The following is a 25,543-nucleotide window of genomic DNA, read 5'->3' on the forward strand; positions in this document are numbered from 1 at the left end:
CCCGACAGGAAATCACACAGCAGACTGTTTCTTGTGGAGATGAGTGACATGTTGAATTTCCTTTCAGATCCCACACGAGCGCATAATAAGGCAGAAACCATAGGAGAAAGATACAGTGGGCAGTAAATTAAATCTATGGAAATGACTTGACATTATTCTGCTGCTGTTTAACATGACATCTTAATCCCTAGACGTGGAAAGAAGCTTAACTTTCCAGATGCAGAGAGAAGATGATTCACAACTCGGGGGTTAATGAGAGACAGGAGCAGCGAGGATTTAAAGGACAAAGAGTCAGACAATGAAAGGGAGGGAGGCAAAGACCAAGTAATTGAGAGAGAAGCAACCAGAGGGACAGCAGTACCGAGAGATCATGTGGAGAAAGAAGGACGATCGATGTCAAGAGGCAGAGACGAAACTGTGCAACAGAAAAGAGCCAACAAAGTAGCAAGAGGAACGAATGTATGCATACAGAGAGAGAAGGAGCAGGGGAGAGAAATGAGGACGATGTGAAGAGACAGTGAGAGCAAAGGCAGCGTGAGGAGTGATGTCTGGCCTGATAAACAAATGAAAACTGTCTGAGCTATCAGCACCATCTCTTCAATACAGCCTGGGCTCTGTCTTTGTGTGTGTGTGTGTGTGTGTGTGCGTGTGCGTGCGTGTCCTCTATACGTTAATGGTCCTGTGATTAATAATTTTTTTCCGTGTGAAGTCAGAGAGGAAATTGCATATTAAAACAGATATTGCAAAGCTGTCATAATGTTACGAGAGAAATATATGGCCCGCAAAGTCTCACTGAACTCGGTGTTATATCCTGTTGTGAGTCAATGGTCTTTCAACAAAGTAAATCGAGCATCAGAACATTTTGATAAGCCGTTGCTCTCTTACAGTTCACAAGTGCCTCCAAGGGGTAAATATGAAGATGTGAAGTATCTGGGTTGATATAAAAAGGATCATCCCATATTACAATAGAAAATGCTTTTCTTTTTAGCTGGTCTCACTAATATGTTTAGTCTAACAATGGATTTGTACTGTGAAAAGAGTTTTAGCATCCGTCGGCATTGTTTTGTTTTTTATCAAAGAAGCTGTATATACTTGCTGTATGCTACTAGCTGAGAACTAAATGGCAGACAAAGTTAGCAACTAGCTAGTGAAACATTTAGACGCTAAGGAGTTGTTTCCCCTCTTTTTTGGGGGGGGGGTCTAAAATACATAATGTTGGGTCTAAAATACAGCATGTTGGGTGCCATCACCACGAGCAGATCTTTTTGGTGCCATGTAGCTAACCCATATAACTTCTTTTAGTCTATATATTTCATAATGATAATATTGGCTGGTTATACATCTAGCAGCTTATTCCTCCTTGGTTGTATCATTAACATACATCATAGTAATTACATTGAAAAATGCATCATTTGTGATTAAAATAATGGTTGTTCTTAATGTGTCAGCAACCTCCACAGGCGTATGATTTCACTGCTTTCACCAGAGATTATTTCCCACTGGCTCTCATGTAACTCGAACCCTGTAAAGCAAGGATAATATAATGATGATATAAGGCCCTTTTTTTTTCTTTATGTGGGAATAATATGTTTATAGCTTGATTTAGTTGCTCCCAGATGACCTGTTAATGTGGGTCTAGATATGACATGTTGAAGATCAGAATAAATTTTTAATAGACAAAAATATCCATATTTAATGCATGAACACATGAACATATTGAAGTTGTAGCAGCCAGACACTGTTGTGTCCTTTTTGAGGGGAAGAATCACCATCTCACCAGTTGCTTAGTGCCAGAAGACCCAAATTTAGCTGGGTGCCCACGCTGACCACAGCTGAGTAGTGAGGTCTGAAAGACTTGTCAAGCAAAGCCCTCAAACCTATATTAAGCCTGTTGGAGGAAAAGTCTGACTCTTAACAGTCTGGGTTTCTTAAAACATTCTCAAGGGACCATTAGGTGAACTTCATCTCAAAGCACTTCATCTCAAAGCACCAAGGAAAGCATTTTTGCTCTTTAACAACATAAAGGTTTATATGAACCTTGAATCTCAAGTGTGTGTTTGTTTTAGTGTCCATCAGTGTGGAAGGGGAGTTCTTTGTAAGTGGAGGAGGGCTGAGCTCCAGGTTTCGTGTTGCCAGAATCACTTTCCACTGGGGCCGCTGCAATGCAACGTCAGATGGCTCTGAACACAGCCTGAATGGGATGAAATACCCTCTAGAGGTACAAAAATACACATAATCCATTCATCTATCCGTCAACATATTTACTGTTCGCTTAATTTGTTACCAGTGAGGTTAGTTTACCTACGTGTTTTTTGTTCTCTTCAGATGCAGATCTACTCTTATGATCCAGCTGTCTTCCCAACTCTGGATGATGCCGTTAAGGGAGGAGGGAGGATCGCTGCCTTGGCTGTGCTCTTTGAAGTAGGTCAAACTGTTGATTTGAGTCTGAGTTAGAGATCAGTCACTCCCTCCCTAAATGGCTAGAATAAAAGTCTTATATTTGCCAGTCTGTGAAGCTCATGTTCTCTTTCCACAGATCAGCCTGGATGACGACGAGAGCTTCAGCCCCGTTATAGAAGCCGTCAACACTGTCAGCAGGTTTGGTAGGTTACCTCTAGATACTGCCTCTGCAGAAGACACGTTTCACACATTTTCACCCAAAGAGTGTGGCTGGGTGCAGTTGCCGACAAGGGATGCGAGCAATTGGATTTTTGCCGTTATCCGATATGCATCCAATTTTCCAACTCTTTTTTTCACTGACTGCCGATGCTGATACACGCTCATATTTTTCCACCTAATTGCACAGAACATAGTGTCTCTCCGGTAGTGGAACTAACATATTATTCTGCCTACTCTTATTGTTTTGTGCGTCCTGCTTGGCCTGCTGCCACCGTGACCCGACCCCTGATAAACGGATGAATGAGCACTCTTATCATGATTGCCCACTGACAATCACAGACATATAATTCATTTACAAAATGTATGCATTCACTTAGCACATTCACTGTTTGTTCATGCATAAAGTGTCATCTTATCAGCCAATCTGCATGAAATTTCATTACAGGCTGATGCTGATATTACATTTTTAAAGTGTCTCAATGTTATCGTGCATCCCTGCTGGTGACGTAATAAAAAAGTCAAATAAGTATTTGAGCTCCAGTTTACCAGACTAAAGCCTGATTATGTTAAAAAAAATTCTGTTTAAATCAACAGAATAATGGCAAAAGCAAACTGTGATGTTTGTTACCAACTATGTTTGGGATAAATTCTGGTAAAACCAGTAAATACATTTATTAAGGTAAATCAAGAAAGTCCAATACATTAATCTTACAAAATCAACACCATATCAACAGAAGTATGAGGAAACTTTAATGTAACTAAAGTGAAAATAAGAAGTGGATTTCACATGATACCATAAACCATAAAAAAGATGCTGATTAGCTTTTGATGAACATCATGATGGATCACAGACACGTTCAAAATGCTTGGTCCCAGGTGTTTTTACAGATTGGGACAAAAAATATTGTTCGTTGTCACATTTTGTTGTTCTGATGGGACTTTCGTTTTTCTTACCAGGGAAGAGCGGATCAATGGAAGCATTCACCTTGCGGTCGTTGCTGCCTAATAGCACAGATAAATATTACATCTACAATGGCTCACTAACTGAGCCTCCCTGCTCGGAGATGGTGGAATGGATCGTCTTTAAAAACACAGTGGCCATATCAGAAACACAGGTCAGTGAGAGCTATACTGGGTATCACGATTTCAACTCTGAATCAAAATCAAAATGAGCTTACGAATCCAGATGCGATAGTCTTAAAATGGCATAGCTGCCGAGGTTTGGTTTTTTTTCGCATCGAAAAACGAATCAGGGATGTGGAGAAATGTGACACCCCTAGTTTTAACACACACACACACACACACACACACACACACACACACACACACACACACACACTCACACACAGGTGTCCTCTACAACTAATGAATGCTAATTTCTTCCTAACACCTCAACTTGTAGAATAATGTTTTAATGTTCATTCACTCTTTTAAGCTGAATGCATTAAACTACAAGCGCATTCAACTGCCATGATGCTTCTTTTGAAGTCAGTGACAGCGGCTCTAGGTGCTAAATTGATGTAGCATTGTGTCTGATGAAAGCCGGCAAGCTTTGTGATGCAAATGTTTAATTCTTCACACTGATGCATGCAGTCTGGTGTTTCAAAATACTGAAAATTATAAAGGTTTATATTGTTTTTTTTTGGTAAATGATATAAAAACACAGACCTTTATTGGCTTTCAGTTAAAAAAGTGGACATTTTTCAAATAGAGTTCTGTCAGTTATGCCTGTAGTGTTGTAGTCTGTTGCTGGTTTCGGGTCAGCTGCCTTTGACATCTGTGCACAAAACAAAAACAAAGCATCACATTGAAGTGATGCAATGTGAAGGGTGTAGTCAAAATGTTAGCCTTCAAGAATAAGGTTTTTGTTGTGGCATGATTTAAAAAAAAAAAAAAAAATGAGACCCATTGTGTAGCGACAACACAACAGACAGTGTAATGTTACTGCAGTTGGATTCCATGCTGAAGACCCTTAAGGACATCTGAGGATGAAATCATCTGTGTAATAATTATCAATAATGTAACAGATTTAATGGTGAGTGAATGAGGTCATGAAAGTGGTTGCGCGTATGTTCTGTGTGCATATTTATGCGTGTGCGCGTGCTTGTGTTTGTCTGTGTTTGCGTGATTGAAACGGGGGTGGCAAGGCATGACATGGGCACATCGCAGCACCAAAAATAGAGCAGCACTGTCTCTCTTCCTCCGTCTGGCACCAACACAAACCTCTTAAGCAAACGCACACTCACCAGCATCCGTGTTGGTTTTATTTTGGCAACTGTGTGGAAACGGAGGAGATGCAACAGACTCGTGTTTATTTTCCTTGTTTCAGTAGCTACTTTTCTTCTCCTCTCTGTGTACCCAGCTGGAGGTGTTTTGTGAGGTGATGACGATGGAGCAGGCCGGGTACGTGATGCTCACCGATTACCTGCAGAACAACTTCAGGGAGCAGCAGCAGCAGTTCATGGGTCAGGTGTTTGCCTCGTACACCGGAGTGGAGGATGTGCGCACGCCCAGTACGTCATCAAGCACCCAAACAAAAAGACTCATTTTAAGTCAATTTAATTTCAGTGCAGTTCACCTAATATACCATTCAATTTCTTTACTTTGATATCATGTTAACGTTCTTGTTAACCACATTGTACATATAGATAGCATAGGAAGCAGTCATTTCTAAATGAGGGGTTATTTAACCAAATGCTCTCACATCTATGTGTCCATGATATGTTGAACGCGTCTTCAGCATCACAGTCACAGCTGGACGCAAACAGAAGCACTGCCTTGCACATGGGCATGTTGGTGTTACACTCAAATGTTATGGCATGTCATTTAACATAAAAACATAACAATGAAAAATAGAAAGAATAGATTCAAAAGAGCTATAATGGTTAGTCGATAAATTCGTTTTTATTTGACAAAAAAGCCTTTTATTTAGAAAATTGTTTCAGTTTTCTCTTTAAACTGGCAAAAAACAGTGAAGAAGTGCTTCTTTGGTTCCAGCTACTCAAAATGAGAGACCATGCAGCTTTTATCTGTATCTTGGGTTTAGATAAAAGAACTGATTTCCATCCTCTGACCCGTTTGCTGCTTTCACGTGTCTCCTCTACTGCTGCTCTCAGTTCTCTGTTTTGTTTTCCTTTTAATCTCCTCGCCCTCTGTGCTGAGCCCATTTTGACACGGGAGTGGGCTCAGTGCCCACAGGCCATCCAGCAACATGCTAAGTAGAGATCTGAGAAATGTTAGACATGACCTCAGCTTTGGTTACAAGCTTATTCTTATTCTTACATTATTTTTCCATCTTATGGTTTTGGGTTCGAGTCATTGGTTTAGATAGCACATTTACACTGAGCTTAATTGGATGCTGTACTTTGTAGTTCTTTGAGCTGAAAAAGTCATGTACTGACACTACCCTGCTCACCACGAGTCTTAACTCAGTGCCAGAAAGTGATTTTTGAGCAGCAGGGATCTCAGCAGACAGGCGTTGGCTCAGACTCTGGTATTGATCAACCAGCAGATGCATGATGTTATGATTTCGTACCACACAGAAAAAAATCTTCCTTATCAGGCTTAAAAGACTAAAACCTTGAACCTCAACTTTTCCAAAGCTCTCAATCTTTTCACTAATCTAATTTATACCAACATTTTGTGGCAGCATGGTAGAAAATTGACTCAGCCCCTCCAGGGATCAATAGAAATGTTACATTACAATTTTTTGCCATGAGTGAAAATATTGCCCATCCTCTGCCTCTTCTGTAACTATAACGCTGTCCTCCACGGTCAGCCCAGTCATGATCATCAAAAGATGTAATTCACAATGCTCTCCATCTTCATAAAGTCGACCCTCAAGTAAAGTGGGTCTTTTGGGTTGCTAGGCAGCTCGACTTTGTAGTTCAGTGCCCCTGCTCCTCTCAGCACAGGCAATTTATTTTGCAGCTCTTTTTGAAATTGAAATAAAGTATTCAGAAATTCAGAAAGGCTCTTTTTGCCTGTAACAAATTCATGCAGTCAGACACACACACACACGCACACACACACGCACACGCAACCACTCATTGCCACTCTTGCCTCCTGAGCTGGGCTTTTTAAAATCTATTGCTGTTTTCTTCCGTTCTCAGTGCAGTTGATTGACATCAATTTACCGTCAGCAACACTGAACTTAATGTGTGATGTTGCGCTGTGCGGATCATGTTTACATGTACTGTTGTACCTTTTCCTTTCATGCTTTTCATCAATTTTTTTCAGGCTTTTTATTGAGTTTTCTGCCACATCCACACTGATCAATTCCTTTTTTTTTTTTTCTCCTGCCATCTCCAGCCTGCAGCTCAGAGCCAGAGAATGTTCAGGCTGACGCCCAGAACGATACGACCATCATGGTGATGTGGGAGCGTCCGCGTGTGGTTTACGACACGACCATCGACTGGTACACCGTCACCTACCAGAGGCTGCAGGGCCGTGACCAGAGCAAGCAGGAGTACAGGACAGATGGAGACCAGGACGTGGTATGAAAGAGTCTCATCACATCTGTCACCAAAACAGATGAAAACATCACTTTACAAACATGTGTACACTCACCTTTGACCCATTAGCTGCAGTACACACATGTGCGTTTGACCTTTAAATACATAATAGATAGAAAATTACAGTCATTCCCTTTTCTCCTGCAGCAAATTTTAGAACATAATTTGTCAAAATTGTGTCAATCATCCGTCCACTCTAATTGTCCGTCTCTCACTGACACATTAGGCCTGCTGCCGGCATCTGGATTGATCAAAGTAATTGATTTATTGTTGGTGACAGTCAATCTTGGCCTCGCAACGGGTCATTGAGCATCCCTTAACGTGACCAGCAGTGTCTGTGTATGTGTATTTACATGTTTGTCTGCCTGAGGATGCCTATGTGCCCAAGCCTTTTTGCATATACGTAAACAAGTTGTGAATAATCAGACCAACATAGGTTACATATGTTAGAAAATGTAAACACCACCTTTTTGTTTGCAGACCTGACATTTGTGCATACAGGTGCATAAATTCTTTTCTGTTCTGATATAGTCTTTTTGTCGTTTTTCAGTTTCGGTTTGTTGGCTTTCTTTAGCATTTGTTATTTGTGTTGTACTTGTCTTTTAAGGCTCCTAAAAAGCATAAAAAACAATATAATTCCTTTGAGATTTTGCTTGATTTACAATATATCATACATTATTAACTCAAGATCTAGACCCACGAGGGGAATTCTTTTTTAAGATTGGCACTTACTATTGTAGTGCCGTTATGACTATGTTGTGATTTGATGCAATCAATAGAGATGCAAAAGTCCATAATATTAAATACAAAGCCCGAGGTGGCTTATACACAGTAGTTATTTGCATATGTGCAACTTGAAAGGATATTAGCATTGTAAATGTCTAATACAGCTTGGTTAGCAGACTCTTTCAAAAACTTGCAAGACTAAAAAATAAGGACATTTCACAGCAGAAATATTTAAATGTATGATTCTTACCCAGGAGAGCTTGTACCCCAGGGGATTCTTCTGCAGTTACTTCTGCAGGCAGCATGTGGTAAGATTACTGAGTAGTTCAGCTGCTTGATGACGCTGGTCTTGAGTTTATAGGTAAATTCCATTGAGGCAAAATTTGAAAAAAAAATGGGAATGAATATAATTTTACCAGATGAATTATGTTTTTCTCTCCTAAATGATGACATAGAGGCAGTTGTGACACCTCAACATCACGTGATGCGAGCAGAGAAAACAGACGAAGAGAGTTAAAAGTGCTAGAGATCTTAGCATGAGTGCAATCTTGACCAAGCACACCAAAAAAAAAGATAAGATATAACAGACCAAAGCTAGTCATCAACAGTTCTAGATAATGTTTGCAACAATATCCTTTTTTCATAAAATGTATAGTGTTAAATTACACCCAGTTCATATTGCTTTCAAAGGAACACATTTCTAGCATGAGTGTTAGTGTAGATGAATGGGTACTTGAGCTCCTCTAAGAAGGTTGTTCATCCCCCACCCCACTTATTTACACTTATTTAAACTATGTGACTTTACAGGGTGCCATCATCCCCAGCCTGATGGCCAACAGCAGCTATGTGGTTCAGGTGGTGGCCGTTTGCACCAATGGACTCAGAGGACGATGGAGCGACCAGATTATAGTGGACATGCCGTTAGAAGACCCTGGTACAAACAAATATACGGATAAACTCCTATAAAGCACGAGCATACATTTTAACTGCTATACGTAACAGTCTCTCTTCTCCGTAGAAAGTGATTCAGATCCTGACGCTGTCGCAAAAGATCTGGAAGGCAACAGGGAGGTAGGACCTGACACAACTCTGCATGTTGGAACTCATTTTGCTGGATTGTTTTGCAGTGATGAAGTTTGCCTTGTATTCAGTCTTGTCAGGAAACCTAATTATTATGCAAATAATTGTAATTATGTCAGTAGAGGCTTGTCACTGAGTGTTTTCAGAAGAGGATATAAGGTTATAAGGGACTTTCCAGCATGTTAAGGAGAGATTAAAAATAACCAAAATAGGACAGTAATGCCAACATGTTTTTCTCACTGAGAGAAGCAGCACAGCTCGGGCCCCGTTGCTGCATGAATGGAGATTATTTTATGTCTTATTATCAGTTAATTTGAATGTTGAAGAAGTAAACAAGACCACTGCACCACAGTGTCTTTGGTAGGATGTTTATATTCACTCATTTAAGGAGGAAGCAGCAATAGTATTACAATCTTTCCATGTTTCCATTTATTCCTCCTTTAACAAGGTCTAGCTCTCATAATCACATACAGTTTATAACCAGACATGTTGTGTCACAGCTCCACACATGACACATGATTCTTCCTCTGTGGCAGGTCTCATCCAAAACCAGACTAGAGAAGCCAGAGAACCAGAATCAGGTGGATTCGTCTGCTGAGGACCACAGCCCAGTGGAGGAGATCCCAGTGGAGCAGACCAGAGTTTACCAAAACCAACCAGGTAGCGAAACTCAGGAAAACCCGAACCTCCCGGTCCAGGTCAGCACCCGTCCAGCCCCAAAGAGTCCCTCAGAGTCGGCCGTTCTTCAGAAAACTCGACTTCACCAGAATGTGAAAAAGACACCAGGTCGGAACAAGTCTAAACCAGATGATATGGATCAGAACTGGATTGATGATGATGAGAGGATTCTGACGCAACGGCCATACACTAACGTGGGTTTTGACGGCAACGGTGCAATATGGGTAACCGATGTAACAGAGCAGCCTGGGTTCCTGTTTCCAGTTGCTCGGTCAACCACCCTGTCCACAATTCGCCGACAAATTACAGAAGAGGCCTCGTTGTCAGAGTTGCCACATCAGGTAGTAAACTCTAAACACAATGTCTCTTTTTTTCACAATGTTTCAACTACCTCCATCCTTGAAACTTATAAATGTAACACATGATGTTGAAACAAATAATTGGAACACAAAGTGGAAATACAAAGTTGCTTGTCCAATCACTTTTCTCATGTTCTTGAAGTTTCCTCATCCATGAAACCCTTGTAGTTGCAGTCAGGTGATAATGGTCCGCCAGACCAAGCCGGTGAAAGCGGCCTCCCATCTCCCCAGTCGGACCTCTTCACCCCTCCTGTGGAGGACATCCAAGTCACAGATGTCTTCTATGAAGACACAGTTAACAACTCTCCACCAGAAACCACAACCATTGCTGCAACAGTGCCTGCTGCTGCTGTGTTGCCAGGTCAGATCTGATTGGAAGAGCTTTTCCTGTTTATCAGCAACATCTTGGTTTGGTACTGCAGCTCTTTGTGCAATGCCAGGGAGGAATTTAAGCTCATAAATATTTAAAAAGGTACCAGCAGAATATTTTCTTCGGCTGGACACTTGCCAATGATTCTGCTCAGATTAACACCAGTGTTAACACTAACATATTCAGAGGGTGTGTTGATGTTTTATATCATTTGAAATTGGAACATTTCACAAATGTTTGAATAAATATGAACAGCTACTGCTGCTTAATTACTGTAACTAATGACTGTCAAATAGCTGTTCATGTATGATGTACAGTACATGTTTTTTCAGCAGTTTATGATTTTTTTGCATATGAAATCTTAAATTCTTAAAATATACTCATTTGTTTGAAAATGCACTATTCTGGATCTTGTTTATATATATATATTTGTTGTGTCTTATTTATAGTTGTGGGTTCATTCATTCATTCATTCATCTAAGTTTTCATGTGATGTGATATCATTGCATCATACAATAGGACTTTTAAAAATACATCACAGTATGGCATGTCAGATCATCTGTCATTATTTTCACATATGCCACATCATGCTGTGACATTATTCCATGACATGTGACATCACTTCAAATAACATCAAGTTTGCTCACATTATGTCACCATGAAAAATCACATCACGTTGCGTGTTGCTCGATATCGTCATTATGTACGTGCATTCTGTCCCACAGGTGATAAAGCGGGTGAAGCCTCCCCGCCAGCCTCAGAAGACAGTGATGCTCCTGTGAACAAACCTGTACCGGAAGCCATCACCGCAGTTCCCTCCAGCCCCTCCTGGATCACGGCGAGGGCGGCGACCGGCAGCAACACGCTCGCCGAGTCTGTCTACAAATCGTTCACCTCCTCCTCTCTGCTCAGGGTGCTGATGCACACAACGCAGCCCATGTTTAATGGTAAGATGAAACACCTAAGAACCTTAAATCGTATACTGTAATGACTGTGACCTTTACCTCCTATTAAAAGTGGTTATACATTTACAATATAAGCCACTTTAAAGAGCCAGCAGCATGGTATAAATAAATGTGGGTAGACAGCTGGACTTAATTGCGGTGGATGATTGCCTGTCTCCTCTAATAGCCCACTGTTGTTTTTCTAATCACATCGTGGTGGCATGTTGTATAGTGGCACGATGTAGATAATGCTGTTGGTGGTGGTGGTGGTAATGATGACGGTTGATGGGAATAAGCTGCCGTTGATGATGATTAGAGTGATAATCAGCAGCTGCCTCACTCTCTGAACTGGTTCCGAAATAAAATATGCTTTGACTCTTCCTAAATTCTTGCAGCACATTATGACTCTATATGAGGTCATATTTTTTCCCAGCTCCTCATGATCTACTTGAGTCCTCACAAAGCTCAGCATCTACTTTTGGGGTTCCTCCTCTGGGTCTGCATTCTTTTCTGTGGCTCAGTGGCGCACTCTGGTGGTGGTTTTATTCTTCTGTCCTTCACAGAACGCAGGAATCCCCTCATCTTGAGGAGGCCTTATCTGTTCTTCCTCACCACGCTGATTTGTGACATCTCTTCATTCAGGAGCTCAATAAATAACTTTCAATTCTTGGATCTCTTTTTGAATTTTGTGTATGGTGTGGGGCATGATGATGAATGAAATTTCAACCTTTACTTTGTCTGAAATTCTCAGCTTCATTCCAGACTTCATGTACTTCATCTGCGGAGTTCCTCTCTCACCTTTTCATTGATCTTTTCCTTGGAGTCATAAAGTTTCATTGCTGCTGTCCTTGAACATTTTTCTTTCAAACTTTTATTTTGGCTTCTACTTGCAGCGAAAACACCCACATCCAAGGCTGAGGACTTAGCCTTTGATCAGTCTTCTGGCTTAACAAACTCTCCTAACCGTGTTAGTGGAGTGATGGTCTCAGTCCTAGATGGAGGATTCTCTGTCGACGGAGATTCATTCAGTGTCACGCCTCAATCACTCAACCTTTTTAATGAATACACCGGCAATATCCGTCCCTTTCCTTCCCTCCCTGAAGATAAGAGAAGTGGCATTGTCTTTCATCATAAAGCCAAGTCCTCTGAAGTGCACTCTATCGTCCGTCAAACCTCTACCACTCTGGGTCCTAGGGATCGCTTCGTCGCCACTTATTCCATTCCTCTGTGGCTTGGTAATCCCTTGAGTACCATTAATTTATCAGAAGCAAACACAGCTGAGGGAAGTTACCCAAGTGTTGATGGTCGAGTTCAAGATGGTCTGAATAAGTTGCCAATCCCCAACAAAAGAGAAAATCAAGAGGAAGCCAGGATGGATGAACAAAAAAAGTCCAGCCCAGGCCTGTCAGCTGAGGGAAGTGGATCAGGCTCTGGCCTCTATAGCAACAGGTTCAATCAGGAATTTGAGGGAGTTACTACAGTCAATCATTTATCTACCTTATCTACTATTAACTTCAAGGTGGGTAATACCGGGGAAAAAAGTAGATCAACAGGTATTAAGATGGACAGTGAAACAGATGAGGAGGCAGGAAGCAAAATAATTGGCAAGAAAGAACGTGAAACGGAAGCAGAGAATGAAAGTGAGCTAAGTAGTGAGGAGGAAGAGAAGGTTGGAGAAGGAGAAGCAGTCAATGCCACCGGGAATAGGAAAGTGAGGAAAATGGTTGATGAAACAGATGAGAGTGCCAGACGGCTCAATAGCGCAGCAGGTTGTGACACGCTGAATGAGAAAGAGAGAGAAGCTGAAGTTGAGACTGTAATGGGAACGGTAATGAACAGCGGGGAGGAAATTGATTTCGGAGTTTTTAGCCGGCCTCTGAACATCCACGGTTCTGGAGATGGTGGAGAAAGAGGGGAAGGCGGACACGGAAAAGGAATGAAAGTCGGTGGTGATAATAAAGGTATTAAAGCTGCGGGTGGAAAGCAAAGTGGTGACAGACGTGGTGGAAGGGAAGACGGCAGGAGAGAAGTTGTGTCTGGCAGAAGAGATGGTCTCCAGCTGTCTATCAGGCAAGATGGACCTACAGCAGAGCTCCCACTGTTTGACAGCAGTGAGGAAGATGGAGATGGTGATGAATATACTGAAGAGGAGCGAAACGTAAGTCTTGACAGTCGAGATGTTTCGGGTACATCTACTCTTGAGAACAACATAGAGCGAGACGGCGACGGTAAAAGACTGAAGATTGGAGGAGGTGGCGAAGATGACACTGCGGCTGTAACCAAAGAGAGTTCACAGCAGTCCGAAAGTGTGGACAGGTTGTTGTTTGATGCTGCAAGGAGTCCCGTGTTGCGGCATCTTGTCCCTCTGTTTACACTGACAGATGGCAGCAAGGCCACAGACGAGCGTATGGAAGGTAAATGTTTGTCAATGCTCAGCTTTTCCTCAGCGCTGCCTCTCTGTGACAGAATGTGACACTGCAGTTTAGTTTCTCCCTCTCACAGACTTCTTTCCATACCTATAAGGTAACATCAACCTACCTAGTTTCTGTTAGGTAGTGCTTAGTATTATTAAGAACTAATCAGTTAATGCTACTCAGGGCTTATATAATCAGTATTTTTATGGTAAAATGTGTGTATATTGGAAGGGGTTTTATGGAGCATTGTAGCCACTCGGTAATTTGTTTTTTCTGGTGGCTCAATCATGTTTTACAGCCACAGTGCGCAGCTGTTTTAAATTCTGATAAACTCACAGTAAACAAGTTGTTGGAGCAGCTAAAAAAGCCACATTTCCCTTGGAAGTTGGCAGACACTCAAACAGAACTAAAAGGAATGTGGATGTTGGTTTTTGGGTTGCTTGCTGACATGTTGATCAAATCGGCTTTATAAAGTGATTACTTTGGTCCTTGAGTGGCCAGAAAAATCAGTTAAAGCAGGTTCAATGTGTGGCAGATTGTTTTGCTTTGGAAGGTTTGAGGAGCAGCTGGAAACGTTTCAGTCACTGGACTCGAGACTTAAATTAAACTTGGAAGCTTGAAATATGTTGCTATGCTCGTTTTTTCAACTACCTTTTTTCTCCCTTCTGCAAAGTACTTTTATATAAGTTTGTGATATAGTATAGAATAGTAAAATAGAGTATAGTATAGTATAGTTCGTAAGTATAGAATGATTAAATTATAGATGATAATTCAATATTATTGTATTTTATATTATATTATATTCTTATATATTTATAAACGTTTAAAATCCCTTTTTGACCTTGAAAATAATCTCACCAAAAAATCCAGTTAGTAGTGTTTTTTGAGCTCTGTATCATCATTTTTTATGGAATTTTCGATGTCCAAATTTTAAACTAACGCCGCAGAGATCATGTTACTGACATCATCTCTCTGGCTCCGTCTCCCTCAGAGGGCAGCAACAGCAGCCATGAGTCTCGGATCGGGCTGGTAGGAGGTGTGGAGAGGGAGAAGAGAACGGTCGTTCCTCTGGCTGTCGTCTCCACTCTCACCATCCTCTGTCTGCTGGTACTGGTGGGAATACTCATCTACTGGAGGTACAAACAGACACACACACACACAATGGGTCGATATCTGCCAGGATCAATTTCGCCTGTGTGCCTCACAGAATTCTGATGTGTTTGTGTCACAGAAACTGTTTCCAGGCCGCAAATTTCTACCCAGATGACACTGCATCACCTAAAGTCATATCTGCTCCATCTACACCCATGTTGCTGGCCACAGGTAACACACACACACGCAAAAGGGTTTTATTATAAACAGTTCAGAGCCACAATGCTAAGCGCACACTAAAATGTTCACTCTGTGGTTGCAGACGGTCACGAGCCGCTGACAGTGAAGCAGTTTGTGAAGCACGTAATGGAGCTGCACACCACCAACACCTTCTCCAAGGAGTTTGAGGTGAGCGGAGTGTTCCTAATTGTAGTAGAAAAAAATATCCATGGAGGGGAACATACACAGGCATTAGATATTTTGATGGAAATCATCCAGTAAAAGATTTTAGAACCAGAATAAAATAAAACATCATTTATTCTTGGTTTATGTGTGTAAGTAGACGGTAACGTAACTCATTTGTCATAGCTTCTTAATGCTTTTCCATATCTCTATTAACATCATGTTCTTAGGAAAATCATTCAGCACAGTGATAATGTGTAACTTTCATGCTCAACATGTTGTGCAACAGTATACAGGAAGGGGGTCTGATACTAATCATGGCAGTGCTACTTGGCTCTCATCCTAGACTAGTTAAAATATACAAACACACCAAGCAGAAGGCAGGCAGTACAATTGATATGCAGGTTCTGATCGATTAAAACGATGAAAACTTTCAGGCAGGTAAACCCTTCACATAACATTTTATATTAAGGTACTTAATAAGAATAGAGAGAGATTAAGGCTCTTAGAAGATCATTACCTATATCAGTAAGACTTTATAATACCACTGAAAGAGTTAATAATAAGATAATAAAGATTTTTATTTTAAGATATATGTAAGACATTTATATGCACTTATAAAACCATGTTAAGTGGGAACATTAATAACAAGTTACCTATTATACCACTGTTAAACCTTTAGGGTAGCATCTCATTTTACAGGTCTGGAAATTTCATGGTAAGTAGGTCGTAATTACCAAGTAACATCTTGGAATACGTTTATTTATATTTCAAATTCTATTTGAAATGACCCCCCCAAATTATCGCAAAATGGCCTTCAAAATGTATTAATGAATAACCCTAACATATTTATTGACATTATTCTAGTGTTTTGGAAAAGAAGTCAATAAATAGCTGGTATTTTCTTTACCAGATTTCCAGGAAACTTTCAACAGGTTTGCTGATCATGCCATTTCAATTTGCAACTAGTTTCTGTCTCATCCCCTCAGAGGATTCTTGATTATGAAGATGTATTTGTCTGTAATTAGCCATGTATGCTAACTACAAAACAAGTGACATTTAGGAAAATTGTTCCAAAGTTGGACTATATCTGCTGAGGTTTAAAATTGTTTAAACATTTAGTTCAATTTACTGACCTACAGAAGTTGGGCAGAAACTAGTTGGAAATAAAGCTGCAAAGACTCATTACGATTGAGTGCTGTTGTTGGAGGTTGGAAAATGAAAAGGCTTGATCAGCACTTAAGCAGAACCAGTTTCAAGCTTCCTGTACATTACCAACTATTTAGAAACTGCTTATTGGAAAATAGCAGACTTTTATTATGAAATTATATTGGGGTAATTTTCTAAGGATCTTGATGTAATCATTGTGGTCATTGGAGGTTCATTTCATAGAATTTTGTTTGAAATGATCACACACCATGAAATCTGACCTGTGTAATGAAGTAAAATGAACGTTTGGTTGTTTTATTAAGATATGTACTTTATTATGTATTTATTAGCTGTTAACTGTGTACTTTTTAACAGTTAATTAGGATTGGCAGCTTTGTAATAATAGTATAACAATGATAAAGAACTCTTAAGGTTTTATTAATGTTCTCATAGCAGTCTATAAACTGTTGACAAGATTCTTATGAGTGCCTATACATTTCTAATTATAAATGTTTTCATGTTGCTATTATCAGAGCTTATACAGTCTTTGTCATGTAAAATTAGCCTATTCTATGGCCTTATAAGAGCCTTATTACAGATTAATTTACACTTATTATAAGGACCTTAACATAGAGCGTTACCAATCATCATCTGTGTTCTAGAAATGTCTCATGTTGTTGGGTATTTCAGAACAGCTCGTGGGTTAGTTCCAACAGTAGGTACATCTGCATGACATTAGTCACCTCTGTTTCCTAGCATGAACCCTCTGAGTAACACACACAGATAGGATTAATTCAGGTATATTTGTATATCATGTAATTGCAAACGCATTTGTGTGTTTCACCCCAATTTGTTACAGTGTTTCTGACTTCCCTATAGCTGCAGCAACAAACCTACATTTTACATCACAGCCTTGGACTGTAGATGCGTGCTAAGCTTTTTGTGTGTACAGTATGCACAAAAGATATGCGGTAATTGATATGTCTGAGTAGATTAAGATAGTTAACAGCTCAGCTCAGTTGGGAATATAAGTTTATTTCCCATTTAGCACCGCCTCTCTGTGTGTATCTGAACCCCATATTCCTGTACCTGCACTGACTCCCTGTCTGTCTGTCTGTCTGTCTATCATCCTGCTCCCTCCCTACCCCCCCCCCACCCCTCCCGTTTCACCACCTCCACCACCATCGTCGTGCTTTCTGCATCCTCACCACCCTCCATTAGATTGTCAAAGAATCCTATGAGGTAAGACACCTACAGTATCAGCCCTCTCCCATTGCAGAAGTTTGTTTTAAAATGAAATCTCCTTTGTGTGACCCGCTGGTGACAAATCTGTAGTCCATTTGTAGACAAAAGTTGTTTTTTTTCTTTGTCCGAGTTTTCTTTAGTTCCTTAGAATACTCTGAGGTAGAGGTGATTCTCTCTGCTTCTTGAGATTTCAGTCTGTATTAAAAGCTGATTTCCGGACATATTTTCAAAGTGAGATGGAACTAAGGACACTTCTAAGTGGCACTTTGCATATTTTATGAATCTATATTTATAATATTGAAATGGAAATTAAAATCTTACATTTCTGGAAATTAAATTTAGTTTTTGTATGACTGGTCTAACATCTTAATGTATTATGAATATGAGACTTTCTCACAGGTCACATACTGTAGCATCAGTCTCCATGTTTATTCCAGTGACTCTAGTGCTCATTGTGATAATTTGCATGTTTGGCTGCGCAACTAACCCAAATCTCATCTGTGTTTTCTGTTGTTTTTCAGGAGGTGCAGGCCTGCACAGTGGACATGGGCATCACTGCCGACAACTCCAGTCACCCTGAAAACAAAAGCAAGAACAGATACATCAACATACTGGCCTGTACGTCGCCGTTCAACATTTATGTTCAATTATAAAAGCCAGAAGTGACGAAACTGATAAATCAGCTTTTTTTTCACCCAGATGACCACAGCAGAGTGAAGCTCTCCAACAGTTTGGACAGAGATGGGAAATGTGGGGACTACATCAACGCTAACTTTGTGGATGTAAGTGTGTTTTTGTCCACCTTGCCATAAACAGATTGAAGTGTCTACTTGACTAAACTGTGTTTTCCTCTGCAGGGTTATGAGCGAACAAGGGCCTACATCGCAGCTCAAGGGCCACTCAGAGCGGGCAGGGAGGACTTCTGGAGGATGATCTGGCAGCAGAACGTTGGAGTCATTGTCATGATCACAAACCTCAAGGAGAAAGGAAGGGTAGGAACTGCTATCACTCATGACACAGTAGCTTCTTCGCAGAGATCAGTGCAACTTCATCTGGTCACCTGGCAAATGCAAGTCCAAAAATCTTTTAGCTCTGTTTTGGTCTCTACCAAATTCTGAGGGAAATATTTGGCTCTTCCGCCAATGTTCCAGTATGTTTACTAACTACTCGCTATCCTTCTCTGTCTGCTATTTGGTGCTGGACAGGTGGTGTTTATTAAAGCTTTTTAGCTAATAACACTAGTTAGACTCAATAAAATAGTACAGTTCCAAAGATTTAAAAAAAAGTTTTAAAACCAAAACAATGAGCTGAAAGAAGCTAAAACGCTCCACAGAGCACTGCAGAGTAGTGATAATTCTCTGCAGGTCTGTCATAATAAGCTACCTCTTTTATATAACACGTGTTGTTAATAAATGATCCTGATTATTACAGTTTTCAGTGTTGCTGTAGTTTCTATGAACAGAGGAATGTGTCCATCTCTGTCGGTCGTCTGCTTCTGTTTTATCTTTGTATTCTTTCTACAGACTAAGTGTGACCAGTACTGGCCTGAGGAGAATCAGGAGGAATTCGGCCCATACCAGGTGACTCTGAAAAGCAGCAAGACCCTCGCTTACTACACACTGCGGACGTTCACTGTCAGAGATACTACAAATAAGGTACAGGCTTTGTAAAGATCTGTAGATAAATGTGTCTATACATGCAAAATCACACTCCTAATATCTCCCAATCTTGTCCTCCAGGTTTCTCAGAGGAGAGTTGAACACACTGTCCTCCATTACCACTACACCCAGTGGCCAGACATGGGCGTCCCAGAATACTCTCTGCCTGTGCTGTCCTTCATCAGAGCGTCCTCTCGGGCACGGACACAGGAGATGGGACCTGTGCTGGTACACTGCAGGTACTCTGTGTGTGTGTGTGTGTGTGTGTTACTATTTCCCATATGCTATGTACTGAATATATGTTTGACATCTGATGGTGTGTTATAGTGCTGGCGTCGGGAGGACAGGAACCTACATAGTGATAGACAGCATGCTGCAGCAGATCCAGGATCAGGGCACAGTCAACGTTCTTGGTTTCCTAAAACACGTCCGGACGCAGAGGAACTTCCTGGTTCAGACAGAGGTGAGCAGACTGATACGGAGACATAGACACTCACACACACATACACACTGACAGTGGTGTTCTCAATGTCCATCCAGTCGATCCTCATTGAGAACAAAGTGTCTTGGTGTTTCTCCTGTTGCTCACCTGTAGGAGCAGTACATCTTCATCCATGATGCCCTGGTGGAGGCCATCATGAGCCGTGACACCTCGGTGACCTCTGACCTCCTCCACACCTATGTGTCTGAACTCCTGACCCCTGGAGCATCAGGCAGGACGCGCATGGACAAGCAGTTCAAGGTCTGGCATGATTTATAAGCCTTTTTCTCTGTTCTCTGATGTGGCGTCGACATTCAAGGCATTTAAGCAGTTGGTTTTTGATCATTATGTTAATTACAAGTGAACACACTCTTGATATGTTTCAGTTGATCAGTCAGCGTCAGGCGAAGCACGCAGACTACAGCACTGCCCTGAGGGACGGCAATGCAGAAAGGAACAGAGCCAGAGCGCTGATGCCTGGTGAGCAGGGCTGCTTTACTAACTCAATGCAACTGCTGCAAAAGGCCATGTAAAAAGCCTTACCTTCACTGTGTGGCTGCTTGTTTCATGGTTTGTAGCAATGTGATGAGTTGTAGCCTTGTTTGGGAATTTAGGAAGCACATTATCAACTGACAAGATGACAGCTTTATTATCTGATCTTGAGTTTCCGTCTGAAAGCTCGAGAAAAATTACTTTTAAAGCACTCCATTCACCACAGCTGATGAAGTTACATTGTACATGTTCTCATATAAATGTATGTTAAATCAAATGATCACACATCAATCATGGCTCCATTTTGGAGACAATGGGCCCCGGTTTTGCATCAATTTGTAGTATTTTTTGTTCTTTTGCAGTTGTTTATTTTTTCCATAGTTTAATCATTAAGTCATGTGTGGTTATTTTGAGCATCTGTGAGTAATTTTGAGTCTCGTAGTTATTTTTGAGTTTTTGTAGTCATATTGAGTCTCTCTGTAATCGTTTTGAATGTTTTAGGAGTTATTTTTGAGTCTCTTTGACGTCATTTTTTGAGTATTTATGTAGTCGTTTTGAGTCTCTCTAGTTTTGTCTCTGTTTAATCTCTTTGTAGTCATTTTTTTGGCCTCTTTTGGTCATTTTGAGTTTCTCTTTTTGGTCTCTATGTGGTCATTTTTGAGATTGTAGTTGTTTTGATTGAGTCTCTTTTGGCCATTTTCAGGTCATTTTTGCGTTTCTTTGCAGTTGCTTTTGTTCTTGTAATCACCTGGCATGCCTTTTCTGGCCAATTAAATCCTGTTGTTTTCATTTGATTAACATTCTTTCAATTAGTATTAACTGCTTGGGCCTGATGGGTCTGTTTAGTAATTCTTCCGTGGCTGGAACAGAGGATTATGAATTATTCAAGGTTTCTATTTTTTAGGTGTTGTATTGCTGACTCATGTCTCTGTGTGTTTTTGTACAGTGGAAAGATCAAGAGTGTGTCTGACAGCTTCAGAAACAAACTCCACAGGGTACATCAACGCCTCCTACGTCACGGTGAGACAACTGGACAACAATTTGTTCCAGCGTCATTAAAGGGCTCTTTCTGCTCTTTTCATGAACTAAACATTGGCTGGTGGTTTGATGCTTCTGGTGTTTTTCCACAGGGACATCACCAGAGTAAAGAGTTCATAGTGAGCCAGACTCCTCTGAGCAGCACGGTGGCAGATTTCTGGAGAATGATCCTGGAACACAACACACACTTTGTTGTCCGTCTGCAGGACACACACTGTCAGGTACAACACACACACACACACACACCCACAAGTATTCTGTATAGCGACGATGACCATGTTTAAACACACACTAAAAAACATGTTTTCCTGTTTTTGTCAGAGTGTAGAGGGCCAGTCTTGTGTTTTCTGGCCCAGTAAAGACCAGCCAATGAACTTTGAGGGTTTTACGGTGTCGTACGTAGGGGAGGAGCATCTATGTTTGTCCAATGACGAGAGACTCTTGGTGCAGGACTTTACAGTACAGTGTCCACAGGTAACACACACACACACACACACACACACACACACAGGAGTACACTGTTTTTTTTATATATAAAGATAAGTACAATAACAGTCTTTCCTTTCTGTTTTTCTCTGCCTCTGTCTAGAACCATTATGTGTTGGAAGTGCGTCAGTACAGTGCCACCTGCTGGCCGAACCCTGACAGTCCCATCAGAAACAGTTTTGATCTGGTCAACACGGTGAAAGAGCAGAGCAGACATTCAGACGCACCTACAGTCATACATGATCCGTGAGTACAACACAGACACACTCGCTCATTGGTTTCTCATATATTGTTCTTTCTTTGTAAGGATAAATCTACGCGTGTGTGTGTGTGCGTGTGTGTGTTGTGTAGGTTGGGAGGTGCTACATCTGGGCTGTTCTGTGCCCTCACCACCCTGTCCAGTCAGCTGGAGGAGGAGGGAGCAGTAGATGTCTACCAGGTGGCACGGATGACCAATCTCATGAGGCCTGGGGTTTTTAATGATGTAGTAAGTACATTAACACAAAATAACCACTAGTAAAGCTGTAATTCCTCTGTCATTTTTATAACCACGTTAAAAATGGCTATGAGGTGAGCAATTTCACCTCAGACATTCAAATACAATCAGTTATGAGAATCCTAATTTACAAAAACGAGTGTGGTAAGGTTTTTTTTTAATGGAACCTGTTCCAGTGTTAAAGCTGCACTTTGTCCCCACAGGAGCAGTACCAGTATCTGTACCGAGCCGTGCTGAGTCTGGTGAGCAGCCAGGAGGACCAGAGAGCCCTGCAGAGTCCAGAAACCAACGGGTCTGTACCACTGGGACAGACTAACATCGCTGAGAGCCTGGAGTCCCTCATGTAGACACAATGCACACATGTAACAAACAAACATTTCACATACGTAGGAAACGCATCATATGGGCACACACACACACCAGTATAGACTGAGTGCTGCGGTGACTGAGGTTCAACCCGACATGTGATAAGAGGATGAACTCCATCATCATACAGCTGCGTCCACTGAGCATGCTCACGCTTTGATACAGTGTGTTAAGCAATCAGAGATCATAACGACTTTAACTGTCTGATATAGTGATGACACTCGAGAGCTTGTTGCCCCCTGGGAACGCCTGGCAGGTTTAGACAAGTGATCATGTTCATTAATCCTACTGTTAGCGGTAGCATGCACAGCAGACACAGAGCTCATCTTTGATGTTAAGAGACCAACCAGCCGTGATATGACTGACAAAGTACCACTGTCTAGTAAGGCACTCTCTATATAAGGGTAATGTTAAGTTGACTAATGACTTTATCAATGCTTCATAAATGAATAAGCAAAGAATGAGAGCTGCAGATGATATGGACCAAAGCCCATTCAGTGATCTGTCATTAAAAAACTCCAGACTTGTTAATTAAAAGCCTTTATAAATGGCTTGTTGATACTAATGATTACAGATATATTGGGTTATTAGAATATGAAATCCCTATGAGCTATCCGTTAAAAGAAGGATTTATCACCACATTTATACAGAGTGGAGGGCAAACATCAGCCAGTTGGCTTTTTGTAACTGTTTGTTTAAAGCATTAGTGAATGATTTATTAAGCATTACTAAAGACATTAGTGTAAATTCAGAAGTCTTTATAAGAGACTCTGTATTAGAAAGTGGTTCCAAAGAAGCTTCACTGCCTTTCCAACAAGAACCTACAGATGCTCCAGCTGTGTATCTGTTGCTGGTCAGCATGCTGCCTGAAAGAAGCAGCAGTGCCAACACTCCCTGAGAGAAACACGGCCAAAAACCTTATGAGGGCTTTCATCTAAAACTAAATGAATATGAAATGAAAAAATATAAAATGTATCTTAATGACGGAAGTAATCTGTCATTTACTTTCAATAATGTACCTCCCTTAAATTCTTTTAAATCTTTCAGATATATTTCTTTGATTTGATCCTTCCTTTCTTAGTTAGTTTTTGGACTTTTTTCATGATTAATGTTTTCAATCATTCTCCTGAAAGAAATACTTTCTAATAAAACTACAATTGCCACACAGGGAAAGCAAACAAATAAAAGATTGCTGAAAACAGAATAATCTACCAAAGTCGACAACAGATGACTTTAATTTTTAAAAAGGGAAATGATACAGGAAATGACTTTCTCCTGATCCCTTGTTTTACATCATTAAAATTCATTGATGCTCTGCAGATTTTGGGGCTCAAACTATCACGGATCGTCTAATTCCAGTATTGTTTCAAAATAACCAAAATCTCTTCAGGCCTCACCAGTGACAGCACAGTGTCTGCTGTTGGATTTCTCTCTTCATGTCTCATTGCCACTGGCTCCATGCTCTCTGGTACCCCGTGCCTTTTGTAACTCATGTTCTTGTACTTAAAACTGTTTTGATACAACAACTGTGTGACTAATATGCCAAAATAATGACCTGTGACTCTTTTCTATTTTCTTAAAGTCTTGTTGCGTTCGTTACTTTCATATGTAAAGGTCAGAGAGGAGAAAATGTCGTCAGGCTCCGATGAAAACTGGGATTTAAAGTGATCAGACACGATAGTCCCTGTAAGCCTGACAGGCGGCTATAAAGAGTTGCGGTTAGAATTTATGTCAGTAACAATGGATTCAAATGATAATCAGCTTTTATAGACAGACAATATAAAAACCTACTTTAACCGCTCCTGCAACAGAATAATCAATGAATATAATCAGCTTTGATTGACTGAGGCAATTCTCGTATTGTTGCAAACATTTAGTGACCAGATTTTGGATCCCCGTGCCACTCGCTATGACTGTTTGCATTCTAATGGATTCCACTTGTTTCCGTTTGTGTCGGGCACGATCAATCAACCCCCGAATCACTTTCAAGCAGCGTCTATCTGTGCCTGTTTTGTGCCCGCTCTGTGCCATTTTTGTCTTTTTTTTATGTCAGTTCGTCTGGGGATGCAAAATGGCACACATCATAGAACCGTTGATTCGTAATCAGATCTAAGTGTAACATGTCTGTGTAAATATCCCTGAATACATCAAAAGGCCAAATTACTGTATGTTTATACTGTACCTCTATATATTTTCTATTTTACTATCAAAAGTGATTTTCTAGTCATTTACACATATATAACTGTGTGGATTCTATTTGATAATCTTAGCCTGGAAATATTGATCGTGTTTATAGTTTTAATGGAATGTCCTCTCTTTTTATCTTGATGATTACCGTAGCAGCTTAATGTCTCTACCTTTATCTCCGCCATGAGCTGGTGCGGTGTGTGTATATAGCAACAAGTGGTTTATGATTTAAACTCATTTCTTTTCCTGGGAGGGAAACAAATAAAATGTTCTTGTTTAGACCAAAAAGTATCTCTCAATTTTCTTTCAACACATGAAGACACGGGATGAGCCAGATTAGATTTATCATGCTTTTTTTTATTTAGACCATTATACATTGTATTGCATTGTCTCCCCTGATCGACCTGTACATGACATGATAGTAAAGACAAACGAAAGTTAAATAATCAATGCACAACCATGAGAGGTTAACAAAGATTAGGTCAAAACCAAAAATATATTTTTCTATAGAATCATATTAATATTTGCCATTACACATTATACTGTAGCAGTCACATAAGATAAAGTGTATATAGTGCATCAAGAATAAACCTCGTTACGCAGTGAGAATATGAGTGTCCACCCTGGGAGCATTTCTTTTTTGTTTGTTTTGTTTTTTTTACTAGTTCTGTTCCTCGAGCAGATCCACATCCTGCTTTCACGCTCTGCACGGATACAACGAAATGTGAGGCGCCGTCATCTGATTAC

General features: G+C 40.6%; 1 protein-coding gene across 4 annotated transcripts in view; it reads left to right on the forward strand.

Annotated features, from left to right (window-relative positions):
- The window catches only part of ptprz1b (protein tyrosine phosphatase receptor type Z1b), a 63,572-nt gene extending 38,493 nt beyond the window's left edge, over positions 1 to 25,079 (forward strand). For 2 of the 4 annotated variants that reach the window (XM_030439913.1, XM_030439916.1), the window contains 29 exons: positions 2,067 to 2,218; positions 2,326 to 2,421; positions 2,537 to 2,603; positions 3,577 to 3,734; positions 4,982 to 5,132; positions 6,931 to 7,115; positions 8,667 to 8,793; positions 8,878 to 8,930; positions 9,476 to 9,958; positions 10,145 to 10,337; positions 11,072 to 11,293; positions 14,696 to 14,840; positions 14,936 to 15,027; positions 15,119 to 15,204; positions 17,569 to 17,589; positions 18,114 to 18,210; positions 18,292 to 18,374; positions 18,450 to 18,584; positions 19,116 to 19,247; positions 19,332 to 19,489; positions 19,578 to 19,713; positions 19,846 to 19,992; positions 20,118 to 20,211; positions 21,170 to 21,243; positions 21,354 to 21,482; positions 21,583 to 21,735; positions 21,851 to 21,993; positions 22,099 to 22,234; positions 22,447 to 25,079. In XM_030439913.1, the coding sequence (XP_030295773.1) occupies positions 2,067 to 2,218; positions 2,326 to 2,421; positions 2,537 to 2,603; positions 3,577 to 3,734; positions 4,982 to 5,132; positions 6,931 to 7,115; positions 8,667 to 8,793; positions 8,878 to 8,930; positions 9,476 to 9,958; positions 10,145 to 10,337; positions 11,072 to 11,293; positions 14,696 to 14,840; positions 14,936 to 15,027; positions 15,119 to 15,204; positions 17,569 to 17,589; positions 18,114 to 18,210; positions 18,292 to 18,374; positions 18,450 to 18,584; positions 19,116 to 19,247; positions 19,332 to 19,489; positions 19,578 to 19,713; positions 19,846 to 19,992; positions 20,118 to 20,211; positions 21,170 to 21,243; positions 21,354 to 21,482; positions 21,583 to 21,735; positions 21,851 to 21,993; positions 22,099 to 22,234; positions 22,447 to 22,590 (3,992 nt within the window). In that variant the 3' untranslated portion in view covers positions 22,591 to 25,079. Of the gene's footprint in view, positions 1 to 2,066; positions 2,219 to 2,325; positions 2,422 to 2,536; positions 2,604 to 3,576; positions 3,735 to 4,981; positions 5,133 to 6,930; positions 7,116 to 8,666; positions 8,794 to 8,877; positions 8,931 to 9,475; positions 9,959 to 10,144; positions 10,338 to 11,071; positions 11,294 to 14,695; positions 14,841 to 14,935; positions 15,028 to 15,118; positions 15,205 to 17,568; positions 17,590 to 18,113; positions 18,211 to 18,291; positions 18,375 to 18,449; positions 18,585 to 19,115; positions 19,248 to 19,331; positions 19,490 to 19,577; positions 19,714 to 19,845; positions 19,993 to 20,117; positions 20,212 to 21,169; positions 21,244 to 21,353; positions 21,483 to 21,576; positions 21,736 to 21,850; positions 21,994 to 22,098; positions 22,235 to 22,446 lie in introns of all 4 variants that reach the window. The other 2 variants (XM_030439914.1, XM_030439915.1) reach the window with 2 other exon arrangements.
- Positions 25,080 to 25,543: the final 464 nt, after the last annotated feature.

This window comes from Sparus aurata, chromosome 14 (assembly GCF_900880675.1).
Source record: "Sparus aurata chromosome 14, fSpaAur1.1, whole genome shotgun sequence".
Lineage (NCBI taxonomy): Eukaryota > Metazoa > Chordata > Actinopteri > Spariformes > Sparidae > Sparus > Sparus aurata.